We start from the raw sequence: 16,554 nt of genomic DNA on the forward strand, positions 1-16,554 counted from the left end.
CAAGTTCCCAATAAAAAGGAGTTGGCCTTCCATGGCTGATTGATGATTCAGTTTACAATACCATGGCACCCCTGCTTCCATCAATATCATTTTCTTTAACTTTCATTTATTAACTAAACCTAAGTTTGAGTTAGTTTTAGATAACTCTTAATTTTTACATTTTTGCCCTCCAGTTTGAAAAAGGAAACGATACTACCATAGCACAAACAACATAAATGTGGAAAGGTTGCTCCCTTTCATTGCCGTCTCAATCACCCCCCCCCCCCCACTCCGACTACCACACCCCAAATTATATACACAAAGAGTGCATTATTAAAAGTTTCTTTAAATATAGCCTTATCAGTTAACCTGTGCTACTGCAAACTGAAAATTCAATTCAAAGATTCTCCCTCTTCACTTTCAACACTTTCATTTCTCCTTCTCGATGCTTCGCCTCACCATCCCCACCCCCCCCACCCCTGGTACTTCCAACTACCATCCATAACTCCTGCCAATATCAAATTGAGTCACCTTAACATCCCCATACAGTGTCAGTTGGTCAAGCACCACAATGTTTGTAGACCAAGAAATCAACAACCGAAACCCATTTTTAAATCTTTAAAGCCCCATCAAATAAAGATGCTGTTTTTTTCTTCTTTTTCTCTAAACGATTAACACACAAACTTCAAATCCAAAATATATAAAATTTCAATTCCCATTCTGAATATTCTTCAATTTTTTTTTGCCAAGCCACGTTAAGAAAGTGAGTTTTGGCCTTCCCCAATCTTTGTGTTGGCATTGCAACAAGGTGTAGTTTTCTCTACTAAAAAAAAAAAAAAAAAAAAAAAAAAAAACTTAAATAAAAGATGATGACAGCACATGCAGGAGAAGAGTGAGAGCCCTCCCAAATACTGCCGGCTTATGTATACAAAAGACCTCATAGACGCAGATTAAGGGTGAAGGAGTTACACCGATTTGAAGTTCCAAATAACCTGGACTAGCCCATTTGACCTGACGTGTGTCATTCCTGTGGTCTTATGATGGATGTTTACGAAATGTGATATATCAATCTGTAGGTGCCTCATCTGAATGCACCCGGAACCATGACATGCAATACATGCAGATATAATCATGTAACTGTATAATGCCAACACATACATACTGTAACAACTAAGACCAAAGAAGAGAGAATAAAAAGAAAAATAACATGGTTGGTAAAGGATATCACTCCTATTCACCTGCTGACATTCCCACTGGGAATCGCATTTGATCCCGGAGAGACGCTATCTTTCGATCCTTTTTCCGACATCGTGGCAAATCGAGAGTTACTTTTCACCCCCGCTCCACCATCTATGCAGGAACCCACCCAGACCCCCCTGCGCGGCCGATTTATTCTGTTCCAGTTTCTCGTCCACGGAGGGTAACTCTATATGATTCAGAGGTATGTCAAAGAAGAGCGGTTTGCACGGTGACGGCTTAAAGTCCGGTGGGAATGCCGTGAATTTGGGCTCGGCGGCCAGGTCCAGCTGGTTGGCGTTGTACCGGTACAGCCTTTCCACCAGCGGTCAATTGTCCTTCAGACCGAGTTGCGCCATTCCTTTGCTGATGGAAGGTTCATTGGAATCTGAAAATTAATGCAAAGAGGTTCTTGGTAAGCCATGGCCTTTTTTTTTTTAAAGTATTCTTGGGTGGAGGGTATTTTCTATGGGTGAGAGTAGTCGGAGGGTGGGGGAAGTCAATTAACTTAATTGTGAGAATGTCACTCAATTAGGAACCACATAAGGCCTATTCTCATCTTTGTAGTAAGTTTTGTCAGCTTGAGCTACCTGACAGTTCATAAGTAGGGGGGTATATTGGAGTGGATTTGAGATTTGAATCCCTGAATAGAGAAAGTTTACAAAAACTTGTTAATTTGCAGTCATTTTTTGTTGTTGCTGTCACAAACAGAAATGGATACCCACTTTCTATTATTTGTAGAACACAGAGACTGGTTCAATCGCAGTCTACAAGGCCAGATCAACTCTTTATATTTTGGCTTTCAATTTCTTTATTCTGACAAATTTTGATAGTATAATAAAACGGCATTTTTGATCGGGCTTTTGATACTTCCTTGTGATCCCTGGACATCATACATTCAGCTACAAGCAAAAATAATTGTTGTCTGTCCTGTCCACCACAATAATCCTATTGTAATATTTTCAGACCCTAAGAGCTAATAGGTCTCCCCCCCCCCCCAAAAAAAGGGTGAAAAAGGGCGGTGCTGCTTCCAACCGAATGAATCTTTACACTCATTGTTTAACCAAAGAGAAAAATTTGGGAAAGAAAACAACAGATTATTAATATAAAGGCCATATTTCTCTGAATCATTGTCTATGCTCTGATGGAATACATTTGTTCCAGTAGCAGGGTTCAATTCCCAGGTTCCAAATGGACACGGCAGTTTAATCTGCATTTTCCTGACGATCAGACCCAAAAGAGAACATCGATATGTCTCTCCACCCTTATCCCAAAGAAGAAACCTTTCAGAAACTCAAGGGTACTAAAGGGATTTCTTCCTTTTAAATTAACCAGGGTCCTACACAAAATTAACAGGGTAGTAGCATGATGGTCTCTGCCTGATTAGCCCCTCCCCCCACCCAATTTCTTTTCTTAAATTTTTGGTATTCATCCTTTCATATATAGTCCATCTTGCATTTTGCCTTTTGAAAAACAAGAATCCTTAATCTTCATCCAAAGCAGCAAAAAGTTTCTTTCCAAACACAGTAAATTGATTATGATTATTATTATGATTATCATTATTATATTATTATAAGTACATACCTAGAATGGAGGCCGCCTGAGCAGAGTACTTCAAGCCGTTGATGTCTTGAGCAAGAGTGTCCAATTCCTCTACCTCCACCTATCGATTAAATGAAACCAAAATCTAATAATGTCTTCCACATAAAGTTTTTTAGGGAGTGTCACTACCCGACAAGCCCTATAGGGTTTTTTAGTACACTTCCTTTCACAAGTTTTGTTTCTTATCTCCTTCTGTGTCATATGTCATACTTATGTTAAGATAGAACAAAAATAAATAAATGAAATGAAATAAATGAAATTAGTTACATTTTTTCGTAATTCGAGTAAAAGCTTTGTTCTTGTTGTTTTTGATATCGAATCAAAAGGAGTTTAACCCCTGGTCGACCTGGCGAGAGGTCCTATGGGGGATAATAAGTTTGTTTTTATAGAATAGACATTTTTTTCTTCTTTGTTTTCTTGGAAAAGTTGTTTATGTTCAGTCAGGGAATTGCTGGTAAATGAAGTCTTATATATTTACATTGTACAGGATAGCCATAATCATACCAGAGGTCGGAGTCGAAGAGCCAATTAGGGAGGGATTTCTAAAGGAGAGGAATTTCTAAGTACTGAGGATTATGGAGACGGAGTGGTTTCTATTGTTTGGGTAGGGAGTGGTTGCGGTTTCTATTGTTTGGGTAGGGAGTGGTTGCGGTTTCTATTGTTTGGTAAGGGAGTGGTTGCTACTTTATGTTTTAATCAATCGGTCATTGTTGGAGTTGTTTGGTTTGTTCTGTATATATAAGTATACTTGGAGTTGGGGCCTAAACCGATTTAGGAAAGGAATTTTTTAATGGAATGAGTCTTTAAGTAGTAACAATTGTCTATACAGAAAGGGTTTGGTTTTTGGGTAGTGAGTAGTTGCGACTTTGTATTTCAGGGGGAGGTCTTCAATCAAAGGGTCGTTCTCGAGGTTGTTTTTGTATAACTTGGTGTTGAATTCTTCAAGTCGGGTGAAAGTAGATTTTGTGCTTCCTGCACGGAGAACGTACAAAGTAGCAATATAGGTAGGGTTTTTGAGTGCGAGTGGATAAGCTGGGGTGTGGATTTTGTTTAAAATTTGTTTATTGGGATTAGAGATGGTAAGCAGGGTGATGCTCCCGTAACTGAGAATCATTTTACTTTGGATTTTTAGATTTGAATAATTGATTTAAGAGGGAAGTAATATTTGGGTGAGAGGATTTGAATGGATTTAAGTTGGAACTAGCAGCGTCCTGCAGTTCTGTTACAATGTAGATTCAATGATAATTTGCTATCGAAAGTGGTACTGAGGAAGGTTGCATTAGGAGTAGCAGTGATTGAGGTGGTGAAAAGACTAATTTTGGAAATATGGTTATGGTCTTTGAGTTTATTATGGAGAAATTGGCTAAGTTAGATTTTGAGGGATATATTTTTGTTTTCCACATCGAGCACCAATTTTCGAGATGTGTAATTGCTATTTTAATATTTAGTTCCGCCATATAAATATTTTTACTGGTGCTCCAAATGGCTATGTCGTCAGTGTACTGACTTTAGTTGCATTTAGATAGAGGGGGGATGTTCAAATCATTAAAAAATAGGGTGTAGGAGAGGGGGCTGAAAACAGCGCCCTGTGGAGTACAGTACCTGCACGAAGTGGAATAGGTTTTGAGTATTGGTTTTTGTAGCATATTTTTGCATTGCGCTCACTAAGGAAAGAGGAATTAAAGAAGTCTGGTGTAATTGGAGGGTAGATTAAAGTTAAGTAGTTAAATTCTTATGCCGTTGTGCCAGGTTTTGTCGAAAGCCTTTTAGGCATCAAGGAAGAGGGCAGTGGTATCATGTTTTTTATGAAGCCGATGCGAATTTCTTCGGAAAGGTGGAAAGTTTGGTTTATTGTAGACTTGTGTGCGTGGAATTAGCCTGATTGATATGGGCAAAGTGATTATTTTACTCTAGGTGGGTTCTGGTGCGGCTATCTATATTTCTTTCGAAAATCTTACCTAAGGCTGGTAGGAGACTAATTGGTCGATAGTTTTGAATTTTGGTGTGTCTTTACTTAGTTTCGGTATTAAAATCATTTTGGCGGATTTCCACAGGGTTGGGAAATAACCGAGTCTAAGGAGTTTGTTAAATAATGGGAAAATATGAGAGTTAATGAATATCGGAGGCTGACGGAGGGGAATCTTTTAGCATTAGGTCATTTATGTTGTCAAGACCAGGGGAGGAGGCATTTTGCATATTTAGTGGCACTATACCAATCGTTTATATCTATTTCTTTGAGTAGAGGGATGTTTTTGTTGAGACATCCTTAGAGATGGGGGAGAAAGCTGGTTGCATTACAGATAATTGTACGGTCTATTTCGTGTTGGAATCTGTTATCGTATGGAGGGCCATCTAAGATATTGAATATAGTTTTCAAGTACGATTCAATAAGCTTTATTTGGTCTTGAGTTTTTGTGATGAGGTTACCTACGTTATCTTTAAGGCCTTGGTCTGTTTTGCCTGTGTTTGGGGTTGTAATGGGGTTAATGATTTTTTTAAATTTTCCAAAAGTGTTTCTGGTTTTTATCATTAATGATTGAATCGCATTTATTTTGGACTCGGTTTTGGTCGACCGCCGATATTTGTCTATTTATTTGTTTTTTACGTTGGTTAATTTGGGTTTTTAGAGTTGGATCTGGGGAGATCATATAGGTTGTATGTAGGCGACGTCTGAGTTAATTAGAGTAAGAATATTCCTATTTAGTTTTCGATTTCTGTGTTGTTTTTAAGGGGCGGTGTTTTTTGAAGGTATTGAAGATATGTTGGGCAATGCTGTCACAATATATGCCGATGTAATTTAGCTTGTTGTTGTGGTAATTGGGGATAATGCAATTTGTTACGAGTTCCTTTTTAAATGATGTCCAGTCTGTTTTATTGTAATTATATGTTAATTCGTTATTTTGGATGCGACTGAGGTTTATGTCTAGCTCAAAAAGGAGTGGAAATTGGTCACTGATTAGGTCATCTTCTAGGATTTGAATCCAATGAGTTTTAGTTGCAAGGTGGTTTGAGGTTATGGCGTAGTCAAGTAGTTCAGTATTATTGTTTATTGGGTTTATCCTAGTTTTGGTATTTTGGTTAATTATTGTTAAGTTGTGTTTATCACATATTTCTAAGAGAGATATGCCTTTTTCAGATATTTTGGTGCTACCAAAAAATGATGTGGTGAGCATTTAGATCTCCTAGAACTATTGTATTTTTATTAGAACTTTTTTTTATTGTGGATATGGGCTCATTTGGGGACTATAATAGCTAATAATGTGGAGAGGTTTATTGTCTCTTTCGAGTACAATTTCAATTGTTTGATAGTTTGTTTGGGTTGGGTTTGGGGAGGGTGGCTTTGAGGTTGTTTTTTTCAGCAGTAAGTACTCCTCCCATAGAGCGAGAGATATCGTGTCTGAAAGTTTGGTAACCAGGGATGCTAAGGTGGGAATTTGTATTTAGTTTAGTTTCGTTTAACGAAATGATATCCGGGGAGTGGTTGGTGAATATACTAAGTAGGAGGCATAATTTTGAAGGATACTGTTGATGTTTAGGTGGAGGAACTTGACCGAAGGAGGGAGTGTGCTTGTCATGTAGGTGATTGAGGAGGACTAAATATTGAAGGTTGGTGGAGACGTTCCATAATTACAGTTTCTGGGATATTTAAGTTTAGGTGTTTTAGTGCTAACACAGTGGCATAACTGGCAAGGTCGTCTGATTTAATATTAATGTCTGCTTTTTGGAAGGTGTATTGTACTAATTCAATTACAAAGGTTGCGATATTAAGTTTTTTTTTCAGTGGCGATTTTATTTGTTATTTCAATTTTATGGGTAGATTTGGTTACATTTGCATAGGTTCTTTGTTCTTGTTGTTTTTTATTAGCTTCAGTTTTAGCTTCTTTAAATTTGGGCATCCTTTGTAAAGGGCGGCATGAGTCCCTGAGCAATTGGCACATTTTGTGTTTTCTTTTTGTTCGGGACAGTCTCTAACTCTGTTGACCGTTTTCGTCGCCGCTGGAGGCATGTCCAGCACCTAGCTAACCAATTCTGGCAAAAGTGGTTAAAATTATATCTACCTGAATTGCAAAAGAGGTCTAAGTGGACGGGGGTCACGGATAATCTGGCAGTTGGTGACTTGGTTTTAATCTTAGATGAAATGACTCCCCGTAACCTCTGGCCGTTGGCGCTGGTTGTTAGTGTTACCTGTAGTAGAGATGGGTTAGTTAGGTCGGTAAGAGTTAAGACTAGGACTACCGAGCTGGTTCTTCCTATTACTAAGATTGTTTTACTTGAATCTGCATTCTCATCTTCTTAAGTGTTTGCAAGCATTATCGTTGAATTTCCATGTAAATATAGTTGATGTGTTTTATCTTCGTTATTAAGCTGTCAAGTGTGGGAGGCTTCATAGTTATTTACTTGGTTTAGAAGCTTTACGTCACAATTTTGATTGCTAAAGCTGTTATGGAATTTAATGTACATCGATGGGGTGGTTTAGGTATTGTAGGTATTGTTATACTTGAATATAATGTATTCCAGTGGGGGGAGTGTCATCGTTGCCGATGTGTGCTATTTGCTTAGCGTGACCAAAGGGAAATTTCCGCTTGGTCGAGGTCGGGCAGACGTCAATACTGCCCATTTACTGGTTGCATTTCATATCCACCTCCTCGATTTGCATACTTATGTAATCGATGTACAATTACGTAATCGATGTATACTTGCGTATTTTGTGAGGTGCACATGCTTCATTCCTCTCCTGGTTCAGAGAGGCGTCGCATGTGTTTCTGTAGCACTGTTTCTTAGTATGTAAGTATTCTCAATGTTTTATATAAGTATTAAGGGGCTTGATATTGTAATTGTATATCTCTTTTAATATCCCATTATAGATATTTGCCTTTAATGTGATTTTGCTGTATGCTTGTGCCTGTTATTTTGATTGCCTTTTTTTGTGTATTTGTTGTTTGCTTATTTGTAAGAGTATCTGGAGTAGAATATCTCGCCAGAGGTTATTTTTTGTTGGTATTCTGTACATTCTCCAGAAAGCCGCCGTTAACGCCAGAAAGCAGCCGTTAACCCCAGAAAGCCGCAGTTAATCCATGTAAACCCCTGTACACCGCAGTTTGTCGTGCTGTTGATTTTGCCCGGTAACGATTGTAAGTTAATTATCAAGATTGTAATTGTTGCCAATCTTTCTCTATGTCTTGTTTCATGTTACCAAATGTTATTTGTTGTACTTCTTCCTTTTGTGCATTATTTATAAGGAGAAATATTATGCATTATTATGTTATGTATTATTGATTTGTTCAATTCATATGTTGATTTCACCAATGTTTGTATATTGATGTTTTGATATCTTTACTTTCTAGTTTTCATCGTGGTCTTGTTGAAACTACGCATGTAAATAAATGGGTAAAAACCGACAACCACCAGTTCAGCTTCATTGAGCGTCGTCTCGGTGACAGTGAAAAAAAACTGTGGTTTTCGCCACATCTAAGACATCTGGTTTGATTTTTGCAAGTATGGTGGGTGTGTCCAAAAATTGACATTTGAAACATTGAGTGATTTGGGGGGTTCTTGGTATTCTTGTTTCATTAGGGATTGTTGAGGTTCTTGTTCTTCAAACGTTATTTTTACTTTCCAAGTTGGATTGTTTGTGGCGTGACTAATGAGTCTTTTAGTTGTATTGGGGTGTATTCTTGGTCTTTGAGTTCTTGTTCAATATCTTTGATTTGAATTTCAGGGTTTATGCCACAGGCTACTACAGAGAAGTTTCTTTGTCTTACGTTTTGGGGGATTCTTGGTTTGGGGTTGCCTAGTTTAGTCTTTTGAGTCCATGGTTTCAGGAGGATATTTGCAGATTTAGGGTCATGGGGGTGATTAGGATGTCGTTACTACGAAGACGGTTTATATTTGAGAACATGGCATTTGGTTTTTCTTCATTGATTAGTTTAGCAAGGGTTATTGGGTTATTTGATAGTTCTGGTAAGATTCCTGATACAATGATTGTTTGAGCGGAATTTTTGGTGGTTGGTTTGGAGTTAGGAGATGGGTTTATTTCAACGGAGTTTGGACGTTGTCTTTTTTTGCTATTTTTGTGCAGGGATCCAGTCATTAATGTCTACGTCAAAATCAGAGAGGTTTAAGTTTTCGACTAGGGTGGCGGTTATAGGTGGGTAAGGGGTTGTCATATTGGCAAAACAGCCCCTCCCTACGGGTTTTAAATGGCTTCTATACAATGAAATTGATCATATACTTCACTTACCAGAACAAATTAGTCTACAGCCTAAGACGGCGGACGGAAAGAATATGAACTCCTTTTGAAGAGACACACTTTGAATCGAAAGTGTACTCGGTAGCGTTGTGTTGGTATCCAAGGACGTGTAAGTTCTGTAAATGGTGGGTAAGTCATAGAGTGAAGGATGATGGGGTGGCGCTATGTCAAAAAGCTAACTGTTGACCAATATAGTCCACAGAACCCTAAGGAAAGGAGAGGAATGCAAAAGAAATGAGCCAGTTTTCTTCAAAGAAAGTCTCGTACATTTAGCACAAAACATTAAACACTAATTAGCAACTAATTCCAACAAAGTTTAGGCTGTGTTTGAAACTTTACTGGTGGAAACACAAGTAAATATATATTACATTTTTAGGAACCTTACTTTCTTATGACTAACCTTGACTGTATATTGCAGCTTTCCAGCTTAGCTGGTGTTTTTCCACCAAATCAGCTCATCTTTGAGTTTTCTGATCTTGACAACAATCAACTGTCTTTTTAATTTACCACAACCCAGACCACACTAATTGGCAACTCTTTTCAACAATCTAAGGCAACAATCATCAATTTAAGACAACCAAATTACTAATTACAAAATGATTCCAACAAACTAAGGCACCGGGTCTCATTAATTTAGCACAAAACAGACCACACTAGTTAGCAACTCATATCAATAAACTAAGGCAAAATTATAAATTTAATACAAACACACCACACTAATTACCAACAAATTATCACAGCACTCCTCTTCAATTAAGCACAAACAGACCACACTAATTAGCTATTCATTCCACCAAACTAAGACACAATGTCTCTTTAATTTATCACGAAAAAGACCACACCAAATACCTACTGGTTCCAACAGGCTAAGGCACTGTGTCTCATAGGTTAAGCACAAAAACAGACAACACCAAATACAGACTGGTTCCAGCAGGCTAAGGCACTGTGTCTCCTATATTTAGCACTGATCTTGACAACAATCAACTGTTAAGAGGACAAGACTGATGTTAATGATTCTGGCTCACAATGATGTTTCCCTTGAAACTTCATTTTTCTCCAATTTCTGTTAAATCACCTCCAGATAACACTTCCAGATCTCTCTGTAGAGGACAGGCTTGAAGGATCTTCTCGTATTTGGTGGAGTTGAGATCTTTCCCAAACAGAACGTTTCCTCTCACGGTATCATTTTGGATCCAAGCTTGTTGAGCAATATAGACCACAGATTTCTGATGAAAGGAGAGGAATACAAAACAAATTAGTCACTTTTCTTCAAAGTAACAGCAAAAGTAAAAAAGTCAAACCCTGTTAACAACCAAACTGTCAGCCGTGAGACAAAAGATGTGTACTCTTCTAGAGGGGCATTTTGTGAAAGAAATGGAATTATAGGGTCAGATCAAAGTTATTGGACACTGGTTTGAAGAACTCTCAAAAAAGACCTCACTAAATACCAACTCGTTCCATCAAACTAGGTACAATGTCTCTTAAATTTTCCACAACCCAGACCACACTAATTGGCAACTCTTTCCAACAAACTAAGGCAACAATCATCAATTTAAGAAAACCAAAATATTTATTACAAATTCATTCCAACAAACTAAGGCAACGGGTCTCATTAATTTAGCACAAAACAGACCACACTAATTAGCAACTCATATCAATAAACTAAGAGAGAACTTATCAATTTAATACAAACACACCACACCAATTACCGACTGGTTCCAATTACCGACTGGTTCCAATAGGCTAAGGCTGAGGTCTTATACATTTAGCACAAAAAAGGCAACACCAATTACATTTTGATGTTGTCATGATTGCTTGGAATGAGTGGAATGTGTAACTCTGTTCAAACTATATCATGGAACTTGTTCAGCCTTTCTGTAAGAATAGTAGTTTAGCACAAAAAAAAACACATCAAATACCGACTGGTTCCAACAGTCTAAAGCACTGTGTCTCGTACATTTAGCACAAAAACAGATCACATTTAGCACAAAAACAAGAACACACCAAATACTGACTGGTTCCAATAGTCTGAGGCACCGTGTCTTGTACATTTAGCACAAAAACAGATCACACCAAATACCGACTGGTTACAACAGTCTAAGGCATTGTGTCTCGTACATTAAGCACATAAACAGACCACAAGGAATATCGACTGGTTCCAACAGTCTAAGGCACCATGTCTCGTACAATTAGCACAAAAACAGACCACACCCAATACCGACTGGTTCCAACAGTCTAAGGCACCGTGTCTCGTACATTTAGCACAAAAACAAGAACACACCAAATTCTGACTGGTTCCAACAGGCTAAGGCACCGTGTCTCGTACAATTAGCACAAAAACAGACCACACCAAATACCGACTGGTTCCATAAGGCTAAGGCACCGTGTCTCATAAAATTAGCACAAAAACACACCACACCAATTACCAACTTTTTTCAATAGGCTAAGGCACCGTGTCTCATACATTTAGCACAAAAAAAGACCACACCGAATACTGACTGGTTTCCAACACGCTAAGGCACTGTGTCTCGTACATTTAGCACAAAAACAGACCACACCAAATACCGACTGGTCCCAACAGGCTAAGGCACCGTGTCTCGTACATTTAGCACTGATCTTGACAACAATCAACTGTTGAGAGGACAAGACTGATGTTCATGATATGGGCTCACACTGATGTTTCCTTTGAATCTTACTTTATCTCCAATTTCTGTTAAATCACCTTCCAGATCTCTCTGTAGAGGACAGGCTTGAAGGATCTTCTCATTTTTGGTGGAGTTTATGATCTTTCAACCACTTGTTCTAAACCTGATCCAGCTTCATTACAGAAATCCAAGACTCACAATTTTCCTTCCATTTTTTTCATCTTCTACTTTCACCTGAGACAGTATTGTAAAAGATAAGATTTCATATATTGGTAAGCAGATACTGTAGACATTGCAACTAGACTCATTTTTATACACTCCCTCCCTTCCTCCCCTCCTGACTACCTAAACAACCCTGACTGCTGCCTCATTGATATAACTGTGTATAAACAAATGAATATCATTGTGGTTTAATGGCAGAAATAAACGAAACGAATACCAGAGCTTAAATATTTCTGTGTTACTATAGTAAACTGCATACCCAAACGGAAGCATTACAGAATCTTCAATGTCTCAGACCTCCAGCAGGATGTTACAGTCACAGTTCATGGAGTCTTCCTGTGAATCAGTGTGGCCAATGCAATGCTGTAAAGACAAATATAAAAGCAATATGTATACCTATGGTGTGAAATAAATTTTAGTAGTTTTTTTTTAGTAGTTTTACATTAGATCATCTTCCAGTTTGCATATGCACATACCTTTCCAATGAATTTTTACAAACATGAATAAACTGTACCTCTTTTTGTTACTAAGTGCCTGTTTATTTTTAATACTTGTAATATGACTCATTAATGAACCTTACTAGACATTGCTATCAAACCTATGAAGCACTTCATAAAATGCCAAAACTTTCTTTGATGCACATTGTTCACTATAATGGTCAAGTAAGGAATGAATGCAATACAATTTTGAGAACATTTCATCAGCCAAAAATTTTTGTGAGCATGTACTAGTTTAAACAAACTTGGCAAGCACATTCATGAAGAACTGGAAAATTGAAAACTTTCTGAAATAAATATCATTCTTGAAACGAGAAACTTGACAAGTGATACAAGGACCGACACTTAAGCTACAACATGTACACTTAGCAAAGATGAAAACTGGCTTTTCAGCCATACACAAGTACAGTACCAACAACATATTGGTATATTCATGGTAAACCCTCATGTGCTTCCATGACTTCTAGCATCTGTGTAATAATATTCTATATCAACAAGGACAGAGATACTATATATTGTACTTATCTCTCAATACCTTTAATATGTGTTTACCATGAGTTGTTTTTCCTCACAACTTTCAATCAATGTTTTCAAATTAAAAACCAAATTAAAGACAATTACTCAACAATGAGAGGTCAACTTAGCAAAGTTTGAATTCGGTTTAATAATAATCAAAGTTTCAGTGAAACAGTTCTACCGACCATAAAATCATGCCTTAGGCATCAAAAGAAGTCTATGATCTGATAAAGATATGCCGAGAGTTGGACCAATACTGTTAAGCCTAGCTTCAGGTCAAAATTATGCTAGTTGATCAAATTAATACATGTATATCAATTTAGTTGCCTACGCTAGGTAACATCAGCTTGCATGGAGAGTTTTCTCCATACTTGAACCATCACCAACATCAATTAGACCAGAGCTAGGCCTAATTGCTTGAGAATTTCATTTTACAAAGTACCATTGCTTGTATAAGAAGCCTAGGATAGGCTAGTTCGTCCTCATCTCTATCTAGCCTCCCCTTTGGTAGGCTAGCCTAGGTTTTCCCATTTTCATTTGGTGGTAGGCCTAGTCTGGGGCCATTTGTTCCCTCCCATAACAACATTATTTTCCTCCCACTAAAAAGTTGAGTAACTTACCTCCCCTACATCATAGGGGAGCCAAGTACATTTTCATGGGAGTTAACTAAGGTTTTTCATGGGAGGCATATTGGCTAGGCTATGTGGAAAGAATAGATGTTGTAAGTGGAATAACTGTAGGAAAAGATTTAAGGGAGAAAGGTAATGTTAAGGGTGAAAAATAACATGGTTAAGGAAACTAACATACTATTTTCAAGGGAGGAGACTGTTGTTCTGTAGGCTCTGATGGCATATTTTCTTTGTAGAGTAAGCTAGAGAAAGTTGTGATAGTATGAAGGAAAATAGAAAATGTGACCAGGTACCTTACTTGTGTAATTGTTCAGTGATTGGAAGATAAAAAGTGTTTGTGAATAGGCCGGTTTGTTTGCATAGGATTGTATGCGAACATGGGGTAATTTACATGAATGGAATTCATAGTGGTAATGGGTTGTTTGCTTGTATGGCATTCATTGTGGGAATGAAATAATATAGCAAATTTAGCCTATACTAGGTATGCCTTCCTTGGTTCCTCCCCTAAAACCGTTGTTTTCCCATTTACCAGTTTCTTCATTTACTACAAGTGTCTCTTTGAAATATGTTCCTTTCTTTCACCAAACTCTCCTAAACAAGATACATTTACTAATACTACGTACAGTTGCTTCACTACCTAAATGAATTCTTTCCACAGCCAAGCCGTCTTTCTTTCCTCCCCTGAAAAACGTTGGTTTCAACCCCTAAAAATAATTAAATATCTAACAGGAGCCGGCCTTGCCTGTCAAGAAAGGGGAAAAAAAGCAAAGAGAGAGAGCTTCATCCTAAGCTAATTTGTCCGGCTGCGAGTTTCTTGAGGATGTGTTAGTTGTTACTGTTAAGTGCTAGGTGGCATAGCCTAGGCTATGGTAGGATACTCTGGTAAGAATTAAGTTAGGCCTACCCTAACTGTACTAGCCTTAACCAGAAAGTACAGTAATTAGGCCCAACCAGCTAGGTCTAGTATTTTGTCGGAAGATATAAAGTGACTTACTTTACTTACGTAAATTGTCTAGTGAATATCATATTAGGCCTAGGGGCCTAGCCTAGCATTCCAACTAACTAAGCCTAGGCTAGGGCCTATAGACGCCAGTGCCTACGTGAACTAGCCTATCGTTTGGCCTTAGCGATACTATTATATGATAGGCTAGCCTAATTTCTCACGCTCGCTGACTCAAACATTGTGAAGTTCTAACTTGCTCCACAAAACTAATGAACAACCTTCAAGCTGGTGAATATATCTGCCATTCACATTATTTGACAGTTACAGTACTCCCCATATAGAATAGGCTACAAATTACAATTACGTATGAATTGTTAGCCAACGGCTGCCAGGAAGCGAACTGCACTGCTCGTGCAACCTTTCGTGAGCTTTATATACAGATCCTAATTCCCTTAACCTTTGACCACGACCGTGTGCGTCTGACCGAAGATTTACTAACAATGACATGCTAGATGCATATCCACTTGGAATCATTACATTTACAACGAAACAATTCAAATGGTCTCATAACATATCACTAAACATGTTGGTCAAGATAATTTATTGAGTTCGCTGCGAATCTCGTCACAAAAGTTGTTTTAATGGCCAATATAGCATTACCCGAATGGGTTGGTCTGGCATTAAGCCCAACGAGGTAAATGAATCTGGAGAAACTATCACACAGTAAATACGAGCGTACGCGCGTACCATGTATGGAGGGTCATGTGATGTGTTCCAGGGTGGTACTAATATACTACTCTCCCTATTACGCATGATGATTTCACCCAACTAGTACGTAAATGTGTTTGCGTGCTTAGAGCAGCAGACGACATCCGTTACCTAGCAATAACCGTGCTTGTAGCCTAACGTGATAGCTATATTTCCGTCGAGCAGCATTAGGCTCTGTTCCATGGAGAATTCCGTGGTTGCACTGAACTAAACATTTCCCCACATTTCATTCACTTATAGCGTGTTGTAATAACGTTAGGCCATATGAGACAAAGCTTGCCTCTAGAGCTGTATTAATAAGTAAGATCTATTATGTAGAATGCCTGCCTTAATTCAAGAGAATAAGGTTGAACGTTAGCATTAGCACTATTTCGTAGGCCTGAAGTACCAGTACCTTCTTATGCCGTTAGTTCCCATGTCCGAACCGACCAATCTTTCACGAAGTCACTAACACTGTTCTCGAACTGCTACAGAGAAATATCAGTATAGTACCACCCTGGAACACATCACATGACCCTCCATACATGGTACGCGCGCACCCAATTGACATGAATCCTCCAGATTCATTTACCTCGTTGATTAAGCCTAGGCGTGACAGTAGGCCTATTATACAACACCTAATCATATTCCGGCCATTTGATTGGTCAATTGCTCGTCGATCGCATGCAAAATCCGCTCTATTGCACTCTATGAAATAGAACCATGTGTTATACTTTTTTTATAGCACTTTTTTTCAATGGTAAGAGAGCAGAGAATCCTGTCTGTTCAAAACAATCTGTTGCATGAGTGCATTTTACATCCAATTATATCCAAATTTGAAGGTATTGTATAAAACAAATACCGTACGTTCACGGTACGTGCAAATGTCTTGGGTCGGCAAGACCATGCACCCCCCCCCCACCCCGCCCCACGCACACCCCTGGCACTATATTCATTATTTCACTAACCCCTGATCACTTTAAACGATATCTTCCTCGCCCATATTGGAGGGCGGTGAATAATATATATGGTACTGGTCGGCCAAAAGGGGATCATGAGCGACTGTTCGGACAGCCTTTCCCGTAACACCCCACGGCCCCACCCCCTCCCCCGCCGCTCCGCTTGTCAGACCTGGCGATCGCGACAAAATATACGTCGAAAATTACTGACTTATTCCATGAGTTACAGTAATGAGCTATGAAAAATACTATAATTCTTGCTTTAATTCTGGATAGCAAATAGTGCATTCTGGTGCATATTTAGGCTATAATTAGGTCTACACGCAAGT

At 38.4% G+C, this 16,554-nt stretch overlaps 1 protein-coding gene across 27 annotated transcripts; it reads right to left on the minus strand.

Moving 5' to 3' along the window:
- Positions 1-800: 800 nt before the first annotated feature.
- On the minus strand, positions 801-15,132 carry LOC139962711 (ABC transporter C family member 12-like). Of its 27 annotated transcripts, none has more exons than XR_011791324.1 (8): positions 14,773-15,125; positions 12,194-12,297; positions 11,790-11,946; positions 10,143-10,293; positions 9,059-9,273; positions 6,876-7,002; positions 2,800-2,878; positions 801-1,603 (listed from the first exon to the last, which is right to left on the minus strand). XR_011791324.1 is itself a non-coding variant. In XM_071962946.1 (6 exons), exons 3-6 carry the CDS (start codon positions 11,832-11,834, stop codon positions 1,594-1,596), a joined length of 285 nt encoding a protein of 94 aa, XP_071819047.1. In that variant the 5' UTR covers positions 11,835-11,946; positions 12,194-12,297; positions 14,773-15,132; the 3' UTR covers positions 801-1,593. The 27 variants fall into 27 exon arrangements, 1 of the variants encoding a protein (XP_071819047.1); XR_011791339.1 differs by lacking the exon at positions 6,876-7,002 and adding an exon at positions 9,921-10,051 and having other exon boundaries at positions 9,059-9,183; positions 11,764-11,946; positions 14,773-15,119; XR_011791335.1 differs by lacking the exon at positions 6,876-7,002 and adding an exon at positions 9,921-10,051 and having other exon boundaries at positions 11,764-11,946; positions 14,773-15,118.
- Between the last annotated feature and the right edge of the window lie 1,422 nt (positions 15,133-16,554).

The sequence above is a fragment of the Apostichopus japonicus genome, chromosome 21, assembly GCF_037975245.1.
Source record: "Apostichopus japonicus isolate 1M-3 chromosome 21, ASM3797524v1, whole genome shotgun sequence".
NCBI lineage: Eukaryota > Metazoa > Echinodermata > Holothuroidea > Aspidochirotida > Stichopodidae > Apostichopus > Apostichopus japonicus.

Coding starts and splice junctions, on each gene's coding strand:
- LOC139962711 (XM_071962946.1), bottom strand. CDS start 11,834: ATGAGAAGATCCTTCAAGCCTGTCCTCTACAGAGAGATCTGGAAG. Junction 10,294..11,789: donor TCTACAGAGAGATCTGGAAG/GTGATTTAACAG, acceptor TCCTTTCATCAG/AAATCTGTGGTCTATATTGC. Junction 2,879..10,142: donor TCTGGAAGTGTTATCTGGAG/GTGATTTAACAG, acceptor TTTAATCGATAG/GTGGAGGTAGAGGAATTGGA.